Source organism: Nothobranchius furzeri, chromosome 2 (assembly GCF_043380555.1).
Source record: "Nothobranchius furzeri strain GRZ-AD chromosome 2, NfurGRZ-RIMD1, whole genome shotgun sequence".
In the NCBI taxonomy this organism is placed as follows: domain Eukaryota; kingdom Metazoa; phylum Chordata; class Actinopteri; order Cyprinodontiformes; family Nothobranchiidae; genus Nothobranchius; species Nothobranchius furzeri.
Window position 1 is genome coordinate 12,872,828 of NC_091742.1, and position 15,972 is coordinate 12,888,799.

The following is a 15,972-nucleotide window of genomic DNA, read 5'->3' on the forward strand; positions in this document are numbered from 1 at the left end:
ACATTGATACCCTTGGTGAATGTCTTAAAGGCACTGTCTACTGTGTTGTGGCAGATAACCTTGCCGCACATGGGCTTGCTGGGTTCAATGAGAGTGTGGAGGTTCCTCCAGCCATTTCTCAGTGTTAGTATTATTTAAATATCTTTTTCTATATGCTGATTTATTTCATTTTGGCAATATTGTAAGATGTTTACTAATGGGTACACACATTTAGTAATTTATCTTACACATAGTTTTTTTGATCATTAACTATTTTCATTTGTATTCTGAGATTGGATGAACTGGCAGAGAGAGGGGACACGCCCAGTGTAATTCCATGCAGGAAGTGGAACATTCCATCTGGCTCCTGGAAGCAGGGAGCGTGATAATGAAGAAACCAGAAACCAGACGTTCTGAAGCTCTATTGAGTTTACCAGATTTTGTTAGGATGTATTAGTTAAACTCTTTTTGTGGTAGTTATATTTTGTTGACTTAGTTTCCTAGGTTTATTTACTATTTGTCTTAGTGTTTCCCTTGTCTCTCCCCTCCTCGTTGTCTGTAGGCTAGCCTTTGTGTATAAATTCCCCTGTGTGTCTCAGTTTTGGAGAGAGTCTTGCTTGTTACTTTTAGTTAAGGTTATTTTTGTGGCCATTTTTTCCTTTGGGCCTGGTTTTGTTTTGATTTTGTTTAATTCTTTATGAAATAAATGGAGAAAATATTCTTTTTATACCATTGTCCTGGAGGTTTACTGCTCGGTCCCTGACAGAGAGCTTCAGGTCTACACATTTCTGCAGGTTTTGTCATGCCACACAAATAGAAATGCAGACAAAAAATGCAGTTACAGGGGATTATGTGCTGAGAACAAAGGATCTTCATGACAATCTTTTACGAGAGCTTCAGAGCGATGGCAGTGAGGGAAATTGTGGTGTCAAAAACAGTTGTGTTCTTTCTGACCATCTGTCATTCTTCCATCCTGTCACAGGCTTCCCACCTGACCTCCTGCACGACCTGTTTGAAGGCGTTGTTCCAGTGGAGATAGCTCATTGCTTAAAAGGTTTGATTTCCAGTAAATATTTTACATTAGAAGACTTAAATCGAGCAATATTGCACTTTCCATATCAACATTCTGACAAAGTTGATCGCCCTCATCCAATACCCACTAATTTTGCCAGTCGAGGGACCATTGGTGGGAATGCTCATGAAAATCATGCCCTGCTTATAATGTTGCCTCTTCTCATTGGCTCAAAAGTCCCAGAAAGAGACACGTTTTGGGAAGTGCTAATGGAGTTAAAGGATGTCGTTCAGCTTGCCATGTCTCAGATTTTTAATGAAGAGACCATTCAGTACTTGGCTTGTAAAATATTGGACCACCGGCAACTCTTCCAAGAAGTGTTTCCTAATGTTCGATTAAGGCCAAAGCATCATTACATCGAGCATTACCCACACTTGATAAAATGCTTTGGTCCCTTGGTCCACCTTTGGACAATGAGATTTGAGGGAAAGCATAAGGTTTTCAAAAAAATTATTCATGACACTCACAACTACAAAAATGTGTTAAAAACTTTGGCAGAGCGACATCAAAGTCAGATGGCATTTTATTTGTCATCCTCAAAGTTTTTCAAACCACATGTTAGACATCCAAAATGGAGTCTATGTACATCTCATCACTACCTGCAGATACACAATCATTTATCTCAGGTATTGTTGACAGTGACACAGTTTATGGAACAAAAAATATCTCAATTGATGGCACAAGCTTTGCAATTGGCATGTTTGTATGTACTGGTACTTATGCAGCCTTGCCAGAGTTCAAAGAGATTCGAAACATCCTACTCATCAGCGACAAAATGCATTTTCTCTTAAAAGACTACGACACTTTGTATGTTGAGCACTTGAGGTCATACGAACTTGTCGAGCATATACCGGAGAGTCGTAGTGTCAAATCTGTGTGCCAGCTGTCTGACCACCTGCCACATTTTGCTTATAAGATTGCAAATGAACTAATTCTAACAACAAAACATTTCATTCCAGTGTCTGACTAAAGAAACAGATCTGAAATATCAGCGGATCTCCCCAGCCCTTCTGCCAGTGTACAGGTAATGCATACATGGCATGAGAACTCTGAGTGTGTTGAAATGTCGCTATATTATTTGAATCCTGTATGTTACAGGACCTACAACTTCAGATGGAGGCAACAGAGAGACTGAAGCTAAGGGTCATCCTTGATAATGATAATGCTGAAAGACTTATTCTGCCATCTCGCCCAAGCAGTGTACAGGCCCTCATAGATGAAATCAAAACTAGGCTAAAGTTGACTTTTGACTTTAGGCTTCAGTTTGAAGATCCAGATTTTGATCATGCATTGTGTAATTTGGTTGAAATGGAACACCTCCCAAGCACAGCATCGGTTAAAATAATCAGATTAGTGGAGCTGGACTTGATTTCAACCAGCACTAGTGAGACAAGTCTTCTGAACGATAGCACTGATGCCATAGATTCACCAGAGCGTATGTCGGTGGCCAGAGGTTTTTATTGTTCCAAAATTTTCTTATGAGGTGGAACATGTGCTAAAGGAAGGTAATGCAGCATTTGAAAAAGATGGGAAACTAATTAGACTTCCTAGAGATCAAAAGCACAACATACTCGAGGTAATGGGGGAAGAAAATTTTTAAACTGAAGGCATATCCTAGTAGCACACAGATTGGAAAGGCTGCAAAAGCTTTAGTTGAAAAGCATCCCTGTCTGAAGGAGAACAATTCTGACACTGGTTGGGAAGGATGGAAGAATAGTTTGAGACACAAAATAGGAAACCAAAGAAAGAAGTTGGCCAAAGCCGGCATCAGAGATGTTGCTGTAAACTCTGGAAAACGCAGCAGAACAAACCCAGAAGGAGCTGCACCAAGAGCCAATATTAAAAGACCTAAGAGAGGTGAGGTCAACTTCCTTCCCAGTTGTCCTTCTGGAGAAACAAGAGAGTCTCTGGAGAAAAGGAGGGTTGAGATGATAGAAGAGTTCCGGAAGACCTCTGCTGAAAGGGACATTCCACTCATTCATCAGCACATGATGCGCACTTTTTCCCTGAGACGTGAAGAGATCATTACATCTTCTCTTCCTGTATCAGAGCTTAAGGACAGATGGCCAGCTCTCTTTAATGAGACACAGGTAAGTACAACTATATTAAATTTACTGCTTATAAAGTATACAGCATTTTTTTTCATATCATTTTTGGTTTATTCTCTTCAGCTCTACTGTGAATTTCACCGGATTACCAATCTTCATCTACCACATGTTTTTTATGCTGCACTGGATGAATATGCTCCTCGGCTGATTGGACTTTACAAAAAGAAGAAAACTGGACGGGTTGGTGAAAACATGGACCAGCTGTTGTTGGAATATGAGCAACAGGTACTTAAAAATACTTTCACTCTACTGTTTGCATGGTAGTCCCATTTGTCATGTTTTATATATTTTTTGTCCTTTAAGGACAAGAATGACATCTGCACAACAAGAACAGCAGCCCTGGCTGGCCTGCCGATTTACCTCAAGGAGGATTCTTCAGGCATTTTCAAAACATGCAAGGTATGTTATACTTGGGAATTGCAATAATTTTCCTATTGAAATGACAAAAAAGTGGTAATACATACAATTAAGGTATCTGGCTATTTGTATTTGTGTTGATTTTTATATCTATGACATAAATATTTCTCATCAATAATTTTGATGTGTGACAGGATGAAATGGAGTTCCATGAAGCTGCACTTGCGCTGGTTGCTGATGTGGGTGAAGAGGACGTGCCTGCTGGAGTTCCTTTCTCACCACGCCAAGTGTTCGTTGTTCTTGAAGATCAGGTTGTAATGACTCATTACAGATGGACTGATGCTTTGGTGTGTTTGTTTGGGATAATATATGCTCTGCATCTCAGCTATCCTGTGAAGTGTAGTAGCTTTTTTGAGTTCATTCAAGTAGTGTTGCTGAAGCTAGACGATGAGAGAAAGCAACTCAGACCAAAATTACAGACACTGAAAAATGAGCTGGTGTAGGTGGGGTTTGTTTTTCACATGTTCTTGCTTGTTCATTAATCTTTGAATGGCTTCAAGTCAATAGTTTTATATGTCCATGTTCTCAGCCTTCTAAAACAGCAATATGCTGAAAGCTAATAAAGAAACATTTCAAATACTTGACATTTTTGTGATACACTTTTAAGGTAAACTGGGAGGCCACAAGTATCTTTGAAGATTTTTTTTACATATGTTTATATTGACTTCATCTATTGCATTCTTACAATATTCATAAGCACTTGTCATTGTTCCTCTATGATATATTTGTATTTAGGTTCATGTCAGCAAGTTTCAAAGTTAAATAACTGATGATCAGTCCAAATTGACATTTGTAATCACTATGTTTTATTGTCAAATGACATCTTTCCATTTTGCCATTGAGGTTTGGCCACAGCAGTTGAGGACACTAATCTTTAAGCAAACTGTTGTACAATAACAGCGTTGAAATTTAATATTGTATTCCTACAGTATGTGTTAATAATGGCTGACATCCTTGTAGTTAAGCTTTGTTTGCATTTTCGTTAGGTGCATGTCAATAAATCTGGATATTCTTAATTAAAATTCAGGTCATGATGGTTAATGGCAACTAAAAATACTGGAATTATTCTCACGGAACATTTTATGTACACACAGTGGAAAAAAGCATTTAGCAATTTTGAAAAAATGTGCAGTTGTTATCATTCTGTTTTTTCTGCAGTTCAAGTTAATAAAACTGAATGGAGAAAGTCCGAGTTTGTTGTTGTGTTAATACTACTAATACGGTTTGGTGCAATCGGTTTCCCCAGTTGAATTGAGTAACTTTAGTTATGCAACTAAGAACCATTCAAGTTAATTTAACTCAGTCGGATTATGAAAGAGGAATTTATTTTAAATAAGTTAAATATATACGGCATTTTAGTGCCACTTATTTAAAGGTTTAAGTTGACTATACTAAATAAAAATAGTTGATAAACATAACCATTTGAGTTAACGTATCATAATTGTATTGAATTAATTAGACTCTACTCGCATAATTAAATAAACTCAAATAGTTTGAGTTACAAAACTTAAATCAATTTGTGCAATTGGTTTCCCCAAATCATTTGAGTTAGCTTAACTTATCAGGTTTTACAGTGTGGATGGAAACATCGTTTGAAAAACAAGCTAACAATCTATCGCAGTCAGTTACGAAAACTTGGTTGTCATGAAGTAACTGTCAATGCACTGAGCCACAAGGAAAAGGCCCTGTCTTTGCCACTAAAAAGCCAAGACGATCTGAAGTGAACTACTGCCCTCCTTATCCAATAGGAGAGTCAGAGGAAAGCTTAGAAAAGCTTCGAGTACAGCTTCTATCAGATGTAAAAAAAGAGAAACAATAAGGAAGTAGTGAGGCAGAAAATGGGCAAGACCTTCTCTTATAGAAGATTGGAGGTTGTTCGCGAAACACCCATGGTTCAAGATGTTCAGGAACGATGGCCGGCTCTCTTTAATATGTTGGAGGTAAATAAAATAGTTTATGTAAATTAAAGTTGTTTTATAAATGTTGACTGAAAATTTTGTCTTGGTTGTCCAGATAAATGCTGAGTTCAAGAGAATCACTACCCTGCCACTTCAGTCCCGGTTCCTTTCGCAGCTCGACATTCTGTCAGGATCTGGGGTGAGTCTGCACATTCCTCTAATCACCTTAAGTCATTGCAGGTGGGCGGCTCCGGAGAGCGGCCAGCTGCGATGATTTCCCTCATCTACTTCATGTGGTTAAAAGGAGCTGGAGATCACTTCACCTTGCCGGAAGATTACTCAACTTGGGTAGCTCTTGCCACTATAGAAAACTACAGCTTTAGTCTAGCCTTATATTTGTCCGTCGTCATTGTTGGTTTTTGATGACCTCTGCCTTCCCTTCATCAGGAATTCTCACCACAAACCTTTCCTGCAATAACCTGGTTTTTCATCTCCAAGCCTGATCTCCCTCCTCACCCGGACCGACCCGCTCTCCCACCGCTCACCTCCCTTGGATTTTGGATTCACGCTGACGTTGCTCACCCCAGTCCTGGCTACCCTCCCAAGCTCTGGATTTCAGCCCCCACAGTAAGATCCACTACAAACTGAGTCCTGCAATTCTATTCCCCGCTGCCCAACACTGACAGTGTTTGTCTCAACAGACCCAGCCCCGGAGCTGTGCTCAACATCACCGCCACGTCTGGCGGTGCACCTTTAGTTCTCCTTAAAATAAAACATTTATTTTTTTCCTACCTACGTCTCCTAGTGTGAATTCTGCATGTCTTGGGTCAGGAAACTTCCCTCAGTCATGACACATTCTTTCTCCAAAACTGCTTGCACTCTACAAAAAAAGAGGTGGACAGAATGGCAAACGTCTGCAAAGTATAATGGACCACATGACAGATGTGAGATTTGAAAATGCAATTCAAACTATCCTCGTTAAGAAAATGTACTAGTTAAAATTAAAACTGTCCCACATCCGATAGGAAGATGACGTTGACCTTGGATGTGAAAGGCCTTTGTGTGTACCTCAGTGAAGACCATGAGAACCTGATAAGAGAGTATGTGGTGAGTGCAGTGAAAGTGGTTCAATGACTGTAAAAATGCTAAACACCCAAAGAAGAACACTCATTTTTCACTCATGTACATTGACGGAAATAACAGCTCAGTGTGCATGGCTCTGGTGTTAATCAAATTTAATTGTTTCCTTTGCAACAATCTTCACAAGAAGGCAAAATAGGCAAATAGCAGAGTTCGCATTGACCGGATATTTTCCGTAATTTGATCGTTTATTATTTATTTATTTACTTTTTGGGTCGGAGAAACCTCAAGGCTGTTGGTTGTTTTGAAAGACACCCTGACGCACGTAGATACGCTGATAATTTAATCGTTACGCACATCGAGGAGGTAGCTAAATCAATAAAGAGAAGATTCCCATCAACATCTGAGCATTATACTAGACACTGCTTAGCACAGCTTGCTAGCTAGGATGCATGTAAGGCGGACAGCGAGCCGAAGATGTGGAGGGGCTTGGAGTGAGTCCGTTAAAGGCAGCAGCAGACCCAGAGTGCATATGGGAAGATCCCTCTCACTGATGCTAGTGTTTTCCAAACCCTGTCTCTCAGAGACTTGTCACTTACAGAATGTTCCCTGATTATGAAACTTTGGCTGAATAGCGCTTGTTCCTGTCTCCAATGTGGCGACGCATCCATGAGCCTGCCTGAGGCAATCAAAAGAAAATTGCACGTTGTAAATTCTGGTGATGGCATAATGCATGAGCCCAAAAATCAAACTTCCAGCACCAGAAAGTCTCTGCATTAGTTGGAAACAAGACATGCCCCCTTTTTGAAATCCATCCTGTAGCAGGACTCATTGACCTCCTCTCACATTCAGAGAAAAGTTCAGAAAAAGTTGAAAAAAAAAACCCAGAATAATCTGACTCCACCACAAAGTCCACATCAGACAGTTTCTCCAAGAGTTTCAGGCGGCAGGATCAAATAAAGAACGAGTTACGTCCTTATCTTGCTCCTTCGTTGTAGTTGAACAGAACTGAATTGACCAGATAATCAAACTACAATGGTTTGTAGTTTAATTTTAACCACATTAAAATTAAACCAGTTGACCTGATGAGGTCAGCCAAAGCATCCACGAAGAATGTCCACAAAGAATGGTCCGGCCTGCGGGCCATTTATTGAGGACGGCTGCTTTATACTGGGTGGGTCCAAGTCAGCCTTGATGTAAACGCAGCAATATTTCAACTAACTTTTGACCCTGCAGCATTATAGTAATACACAGCATTGCCCTATTCAAGCAGCAAATTAATGTACAGAAATATAATTTTGCTTGCCAGTAAAAATTGAGCAGACTTCCGTCTGAACAGCTTATGTTGATACTAACAAGTAGTGATGAGCGAGTACACCACTGTCTGTATCTGTTCAACCATTTAAATTATCTGTATCCGTGTCTGTACTCGGAATGGGCGTGGTTTACATCATCATATTATTTTAAGTCTGAAATTGATATGGAATGATCAGAAGTTGATATGTGTATTGTTCATTTGAAAACTATTTACAGAGCAGCCTCAGAATTGAGATTAAATATTTTTGATCACAACAGTAAAGGAACTGTTACAGAACAAGTGGAACTCATGCAGTAGGAACTAGGAAATATGAAATGCTAGAACCAGACACAAATTTATGTATATATTTTTTTCATTTTAATTTGATTAAACTGATTTTTTTCTTAACGTTCTTGGCATTTTCCCACACAAAGTTAAACAAAACAATGTTGATTAAGGTGTGCGTGTCTGAGAGAGATAGAGAGGGTGAGAGGGAACGAGATGGAGTTAAAAAAATAAAAAACCCGACCGGAGCGGAGGTAGTGAGTCACATGATGGAGTATGAAGCTTTGAGTAAACTCTTCTCTGACAAGTGAAGGTAAAGAGGAAGCGTTTCTATGATGTAGCTTCAGATTAACAATTATGTGGTACAAGATATATGATGATGACTGGTGGGCGTCTGTGTGTGCGCCCGTGCGCGTCTGTGTGTGCGCGTGCGTCCGAACGTGCGCCTGTACGTGCGCGCGCACGTCTGTACGTGCGCTTGCTAAGCCCTTTATCTTTAGCACCAAAGCTGTCATGAGATCAAACCACCTTTGGACATCAAAGGAGTCGCGTCTCTGAACATAGCAAATCGGATTGTCAGAAATCAACTATGCCTGCATCTTACGTGGAATTATTTAAACGCAACAAGGAACTGGAGAGGGAAATAAATGAATTATCTCGAAAAGTCACGGATTATGAACAAGTAATTCTGTTACTGAAAGAGAAACAAGCTACCGAAAATTTACAATCGAATGAGAAGTATGAAAAAGATATGAAACAAAAAGCTTTAGATAATGACTTTAAAATTCAAAAAGCAAATGAAGAGATGGCTGGTTTAAGAAACAAGATCTCGCAACAGGAGGAATCTATTAAAGAACTCAAACAGGAGAATAAATATCTTAAAATATGTGAAAAAAAACTGAACAAAATGACTCTTGATCAAAGGACCCTAAAAGATAGAATTCAGACCATCAAGGAAAATAACAAAACGCTCACATCAAAAAAATCGACTTTAAATAAAACAGTTCGTGCACTTAAAAAAAAGAGAATCAGTCTCAAAGGGCAAATATGTGTTAAAGAAAAGATGATACAGAAACTCAAGGTTGATTTGGAAAACTGTAAGTTATCGAACCAATCATTTGAGAATGATTTATTGGATGCAAAAAAAGAAATCCATAGTCTTCAAAAGCTAAATGCAGATTTACAACGACAGGACACGTAGCCAACAGGGAGAAAGTCGTGGCCATACAAAACCTGACCAAGAAATGTGAGGCTATGAATGATGAGCTGTGGCAAACCAGTCGAGACTTAAAAATAGCCCAGGACGAGCGTGAAAAGTCACGTATAGATTTTAAACAACTACAACGGCAGATAGAAGAAATGAATTAAGTTAAAATAGGTATGTTTAAAGATCTTCATCACAAACAAAAGACAATAGATGGCTTGCAAAAGGAATTGGATGAAACCAAGACAGAATTGAAAGTAGAAAAGGAGACTAACATTTTGTTGCGTGAGAAGTATCTTACGGAAATACGAAACGTACCTCAGAAAGTATATGACAATAAGGCGCAATGTCCATCATCAGATCTTAAAATGTGGCAAAGGAAGGTACAAACTGAATTAAATACTCCCGGTACGCCCACATTTTCTAAGCAGTTTGACGTCAGACCCACAGACGTTGCACCTTTCCGATACAAAGGTGGATTTGTTAAACTCCCCCCCATAAACAAACCCATTAGACACAATGTGTACATAAAGAAACCCTTTAGGGGACCAGATCCTAACCCAGATCACTGTAACATTTACAATAGGAGCGGCTCAAACTTCCTTTACATTCGGTAGTATTAGACATAGTCAACTTAGATCTTATATTCTAATTTATCTTCTGAGGAAGCATGGCTTTGTTAGTTAACACAAAGTTAGAGGTCTTGTCATAAGACAGATGAGAGCTAAACAGATATAATTCATCGTGGCTACGTACGCAGCTACGGCCAAGCTTGACCCTAAACAGAGCCAGAGCTTTTATCCTAGTTTACACGACCTTTAGAAAGTGAAATTATTGAATAAGTGCAGCTGTTTAAGGCTTCAAGTGAATCTTCAAACATTTACTAGTGAAACGTTGTTGCAGAACGTTAAGCAACGATACGTGGTTTCAGATGGGTGAGAATCGGGAGGCTTACAGTGAAATGCTTGTAGATGCTGACCTGCAATTGAAACGTTTAGTTAACCATTTATAAATCAGAGATCACCGATGAGTCGTATCTTGTATAACTGACGCGACTGTGAAAAGATCATGAAAATAGTCTCCTACAACGATAATCCTACACGGCATCCATACACGCAACAACCCGACATTTTTATGTGCTCAGAACTTCAAAACAAAGGGTTTAAAACGCTGTTTTAGTATCGAGTGTGAATGAGGAAGCCTTCACTCTCGTTGCCAGGCTGCGCGCGCAACTTTTGATGACGTGGGTAGTAAAAGGGTCTATTAAGCCAGTCAGTAAAAAGTTTCATTTTTCCTGGGCGATTACGTCACAACGAGTAATGACGTCACAAAGAATATGCAAAATAGGGGCGGGGCTTAATTGAGGGACGTGCTGCACAGAGCAGCTCTGGTGCTGCAGATGCTGGCAGAATCATAGATATGTATTGACCCTTTGCACGTGACGTCACGCCACTCAATTCAAATTCAATTCAAAAATACTTTATTAATCCCAGAGGGAAATTGATTTGATCATGTGACTGCCTTCGCCGTGATGGCCGGCAAAAAGACCGTTTACACCCATAGAAACTCCAGTGAAGGTAGTCAAAACAAGCCAGTTCGTATATAGCCTTTTATCGCTTTTATTTAGTTGATTTGACAGTAAAATGGTTTTAGCTTGCTGCGTGGTTGGCTGCACTAAGAGACAAGGACGTAAACTCAACTCGTTTTTTTCGTTTTAATAACTTTGATGGAGACTGAGGACGGAGATGAACTGCAGCGATCAATCAAGCGGATTAGATGTTTATTTTGAGTCACGTGCGACCGCAGACCATGATGGCCGCCTAAGGCAAGGCCTCCTGACGGGTCAGCCACTTTCCCCTGGATTTTCTTGAATGGGACCTTACTTTCTAAGAGGTTAAAGTAATCTAACATTGACGATAGGATCCTGGAGCGTGTAGGAGAAAAGTGCGACAAAATGTCTTCTGTGAATCCGAAAACGAGGTCGGCTAAACAGGCGGCTAGTATGGTAGCCGCTAGTAGCAACAAGCTAGCCGGTGTTCCGGAACGGCAAGGACACTACGCAGAGTCACGAGGCAGGCTCCCCCTTGATGCTGAGTGAGAAGGCATTCGATCGGGTAGAATGGGAGTGTTTATGGAATATTTAGGAAAATTTTGGATTTGGGAGCGGTTTCCTTACATAGGTTAAGGCAATTTAAAGCCTAGGGCAGCTGTAGTTACAAATGGTTTTATTTCCCCCTTTTTTAGACAGTATAGGGGTGCATGGTGGCGCAGTGGTTAGCACTGTTGCCTCGCAACACGAAGGTCGTTGTTTCGAAACTCGGCTGCGGCATTTCTGCGTGGAGTTGCGCGTTCTCCCCATGCGTGCGTGGGTTTTCTCCGGGTACTCCGGTTTCCCCCACAGATCACATGCCCTAAAGGTTAAAAAAAACTGTAAGTCGCTTTGGGTAAAAGCGTCTGCTAAGCACATAAACATAAACATACAAAACAAGGAGACCCTTTGCCCCCGTTATTGTTTATATTGTTTATGGAGCCATTAGCAATTGCAATAAGAAAGGAGGGAGCGATTAAAGAGGTGGAAGCAGGTGGGAGAGAACAAACTCTTTCTTTATGCAGATGATATTCTTTGATTTCAGAACCGACATCTTCTACACAGGCTCTTCTTGACAAAGTTGATTTATTCTCTCAAATTTTGGGTTATAAAGTTAATTGGCATAAGTCAGAGGCTATGGCCATTTCTAGAGCTTGTTATTCTACCATGGTGACTGCAGGGAATTTTAAATGGCTCTCAACTGGGATGACGTATTTAGGGGTTAAATTGTGCGCTAATATAACAGATATAATGCACATTAATATGGCTCCTCTCCTTAAGATAAAGTACAGCCTGGAGAAATGGAAAGCACTCAATTTAACATTATGGGGAAAAATTAATACCATTAAAATGGTGATGATTCCAATTTCAATAAGTGAAGGATAAATCAACAAAAACTATGTAACAAGAAGGGATGGGGTCTTGCTTTGCCAAATGTGGAGCTGTATAATATTGCCTTTGAAGTGGCTAAATTAACAAAACATGGTGGTAAAGAGGACACTTATTTAGGATGGGTAGCTATAGAAAAAGAATTTACTGCCCCCTTTTGAAAGCTTTGTCACAAATAAAAAGCGCACAAAAGAAGGAAGCTGAGTATAAAGAGAATAATCCAAATATCTGGATCAAACTCCACAAATGGTTAAAGATATCCCAGTATAAACAATTATATTCAATTTGGTATAACTGTCACGTTGAATGAGGTGGAGACGGCGGACCATGTGTGGATGAGCTGAGCAGGAGGTAAAAATGCAGGCTTCGGATTAAGTAAAAATGGTTTAATGGCAGGATGGGATGAACAGGAACAACACCAACAAACAACAACAATGATCTGACCAAGGACGGGGGCAAAACAGGTGGTATAAATACAGAGGGCTAATTAGGGAAACATGGGCAGGTTAACGAGGGACAGGTGAGAACAATAAGGGTAATCAAGGCAGGAGAGGAACACAGGAGGGCAGGGGCAGAACGTGACAATAACCCAGCAATAAGGGTGGAATATGTTGGAATACGTGGGGGCATGAGAAAATTAGAGGATCTAATTGACAATAGAACAGTGAAATCTTATCAGGACTTGAGGCTACAATTTAACGTGGATAATATAGGTAATTTATGGAGATATTTTCAAATAAGAAGTAGCTTGGACAGTTTGGTTAAGGAGCTGCCTGAAGAGGACAATGTTGTACAGCTCTTATTTAAAATTGGCAGAAAAGTATCAGTCAGCATCTATGTTTTATAAGATGGCAGCTAAAGTATTATATGGAAATTATGATGGCTTAAGGCATGCTTGGCAGAGGGATTTAAGCATAAGGTTGGATAGAGATTCATGGCAAAGGATAATGTCCAATATGGGATGGTTTACCAGGGAAGCACGGGGAAAGCTGACACATTATAAGATAATCCATAGATATTATTTTACACCGGTTCGTCTTTATAAAATTGGTTTAATGAAGAACAATTTATGCTGGAAATGTAAAAGGCAGGAAGGTACCTTTATTCATTTTATGTGGTCATGCTATGTTGTTCAACCTTTTTGGAAAAAAATATTGATTACAATGCAAGAGTGGTTGGGTATACCGCTCCTGGAAACTGCTCGACTTAGTTTATTAGGAGACTTATCGTGTGTACTGAATATATCTACAACGGCAGGGGCCCTGGCTCTTACAGGTTTTATTTCGGCAGCTAGAGTTATACTGCGTAAATGGAAAAGTTTTGAGGCACCTGTTTACAGAGACTGGATAATAACGATGACGGAGATTGCATCTTATGAACTATTAATTGCTAAAATAAAGGGAAAAAAAGACTCAAATTTTGAAACCTGCAATGAATTTTTGTTTTTTATTGGTAAAAAGTTGTTGGATAGCATGTTTTGAAATGATTATGAATGGTGGTTGTGAGTGGTTTTGAGTTAGCCTGTGCTGTAAGGGGGGTGGGGTATTTTGTTTTTGATTTTATGTAAAAATTTGGAAAACTTAATAAAAAAACTTGAATAACAAAAAAAAAATCAAGCGGACTGCTATAGCAGATTTGCAGCGAACGTGTTTTTACCGGGTAAGATTAATGTTAATTTATTTCACGAGGAAGACGGGGACAGGGATAAATGTGATGTGTTTATACAAGTTATTGATAATCCTGATAGATGGGTATTTCACCACGGAGGCTGCGCTCCGTCCACTGTAGTGTAAAGCGAGATAATTATTAACTATATTAAAGCTCCGATATATGATTACGTGTGTAAAAATTACATTATTTATTTATATGAGCGTCGGCGTTCAGAGATCTCATTCCGGTGTGAGAGCAGCAGCTGAAACAGGTGTTGTGCCATAAATCAACTGGCTGCCAAAAAATGATTAGCCACCGTGGGATCGCGCACAGTTAGGGTAATTGCATTTCTAGACAAAATTCCCCAGGATTTCGCCTTAAAACTCAGCATATCTAGCAATATGGACATTCAGAAAGCAGAGGTAACCTCTTCTGATACTTAAACAGATGTTTATCGCGGATATTAGTTTTTCCAGTTCGGAAGTTGTTTTAAGTGTTAATTTGTCTTAAACATTCACAATGAGGATATATTAATCCTTTTTGCAATATTTGCGATTGAAAGATGGTTTGTGGTAAGAACTGGCTATCTTTATGTTACAGCCTTGATACTAAAAAATAAACAATGTAAAATGGCACCCTGTATTGAATGTAAACGCTGTATAAATGGAAATAAACAATTCTCCAGCGATTCTTTAGTCCACTTGACATGGAGCCACAGTTAACTAGTTTGGGGCACATTTTTACTTGAAAAATAGTATTTAAACTGATCAAGCTTTAGCTTTACAATGACACTGTATACATTACTTTGCTCTATTTAAAAGTAACAAGATAAAAAAAGCACTTCAGCACATAAAATTAAGATTGGCACTTGCCAAATAGTGACTACACCCTCCTGTTTACCTATAAGAAACGCCTCAAAATATCTTTAAATTCTTTATTGATGATTTAATTGTAGACAACTAAAATGGCATTTTACTTGCCAAAAAGTGATTGAATCGCTCAGTTTTTCATGGAGGCTAAAATTGACCAAATAAGGGTTTTATGTATTATCTGTTGATTTTATTGTACTCATACTGTCTACTGTATCATCATAAACACCCCAAAAATGGCAACAAAAAAAGATAATTTCCCTTGTCAAAAATTGATCACAGTGTCCTGGTCACGTGTAAAGGTTTAAATTGACCTAACTATTAATTTATTATCTCTTGATGTTATTAGTCTCATCACAGGATGCTGGGTCTCTTCCACATTCATAAACACCCCAAAAATGGCAAAAAATGATAATTTCCCTTGCCAAAAATTGATCACAGTGTCCTGGTCACCTATAAAGGGTTAAATTTACCTAAATATTACTTTATTTATTATGATGCTGGGTGTCTTCCACAATCATATTCAAATAAACATGAAAATATTCTGTCCGAATATCTGTTTCTTGTTATAAATATAACAGCTAGAAGGATTTAGAGTTAAAATAGGAGAAACATTTCAAGAAACCTTTTTCAATTAACCACAGAAATAGGTACAAATATCTTTTTAGGCTATACAAACCATATACAGTGTTTTTGCAGACATGCTTCACAGACATATTCCTCTTTCTTTCCTTTTGGTGGATTACTCAGGCACTTTTGGTGGTACCATCTTGGGCACACATCGCATCCAATCTGTTTGAGACAAGAGCAGCATCCTGTGATGGAACTAATAACATCAAGAGATAATACAGAAAGTAAAATTAGGTAAATTTCAGAAGTGACCTCTTGACCCTTGGACTTCAGAGAGACATGGATGAAATGGTGCTTAACAAATGTACAATTTACTGATGAAGTATGTTTTCATAAAAATAATCATTAAAAATTAATTGATGCTGTTTGTATGTTACATCAACAGATAGGGAATGCATGTCTCAGGATAGTCTGGGAGATGGCAAATATTTTTTATGCATAAAAAACAAATTACCATTTTACATTTAAATGTATAAATTCATTTTTTAAAGATTGTGTACATAAAT

General features: G+C 38.9%; 1 protein-coding gene across 2 annotated transcripts; it reads left to right on the forward strand.

Moving 5' to 3' along the window:
• The first annotated feature begins 1,893 nt into the window (after nt 1-1,893).
• On the forward strand, nt 1,894-6,265 carry LOC129165310 (uncharacterized). Of its 2 annotated transcripts, XM_070544128.1 has the most exons (5): nt 1,894-2,075; nt 2,150-3,141; nt 3,223-3,384; nt 3,463-3,558; nt 3,711-6,265. In XM_070544128.1, exons 2-5 carry the CDS (start codon nt 2,980-2,982, stop codon nt 4,017-4,019), a joined length of 729 nt encoding a protein of 242 aa, XP_070400229.1. In that variant the 5' UTR covers nt 1,894-2,075; nt 2,150-2,979; the 3' UTR covers nt 4,020-6,265. The 2 variants fall into 2 exon arrangements, with proteins under 2 accessions (XP_070400229.1, XP_054604177.2); XM_054748202.2 differs by having other exon boundaries at nt 1,895-3,141.
• Nucleotides 6,266-15,972: the final 9,707 nt, after the last annotated feature.

Coding starts and splice junctions, on each gene's coding strand:
- LOC129165310 (XM_070544128.1), top strand. CDS start 2,980: ATGATAGAAGAGTTCCGGAAGACCTCTGCTGAAAGGGACATTCCACTC. Junction 3,142..3,222: donor CTCTCTTTAATGAGACACAG/GTAAGTACAACT, acceptor TATTCTCTTCAG/CTCTACTGTGAATTTCACCG. Junction 3,559..3,710: donor GCATTTTCAAAACATGCAAG/GTATGTTATACT, acceptor GATGTGTGACAG/GATGAAATGGAGTTCCATGA.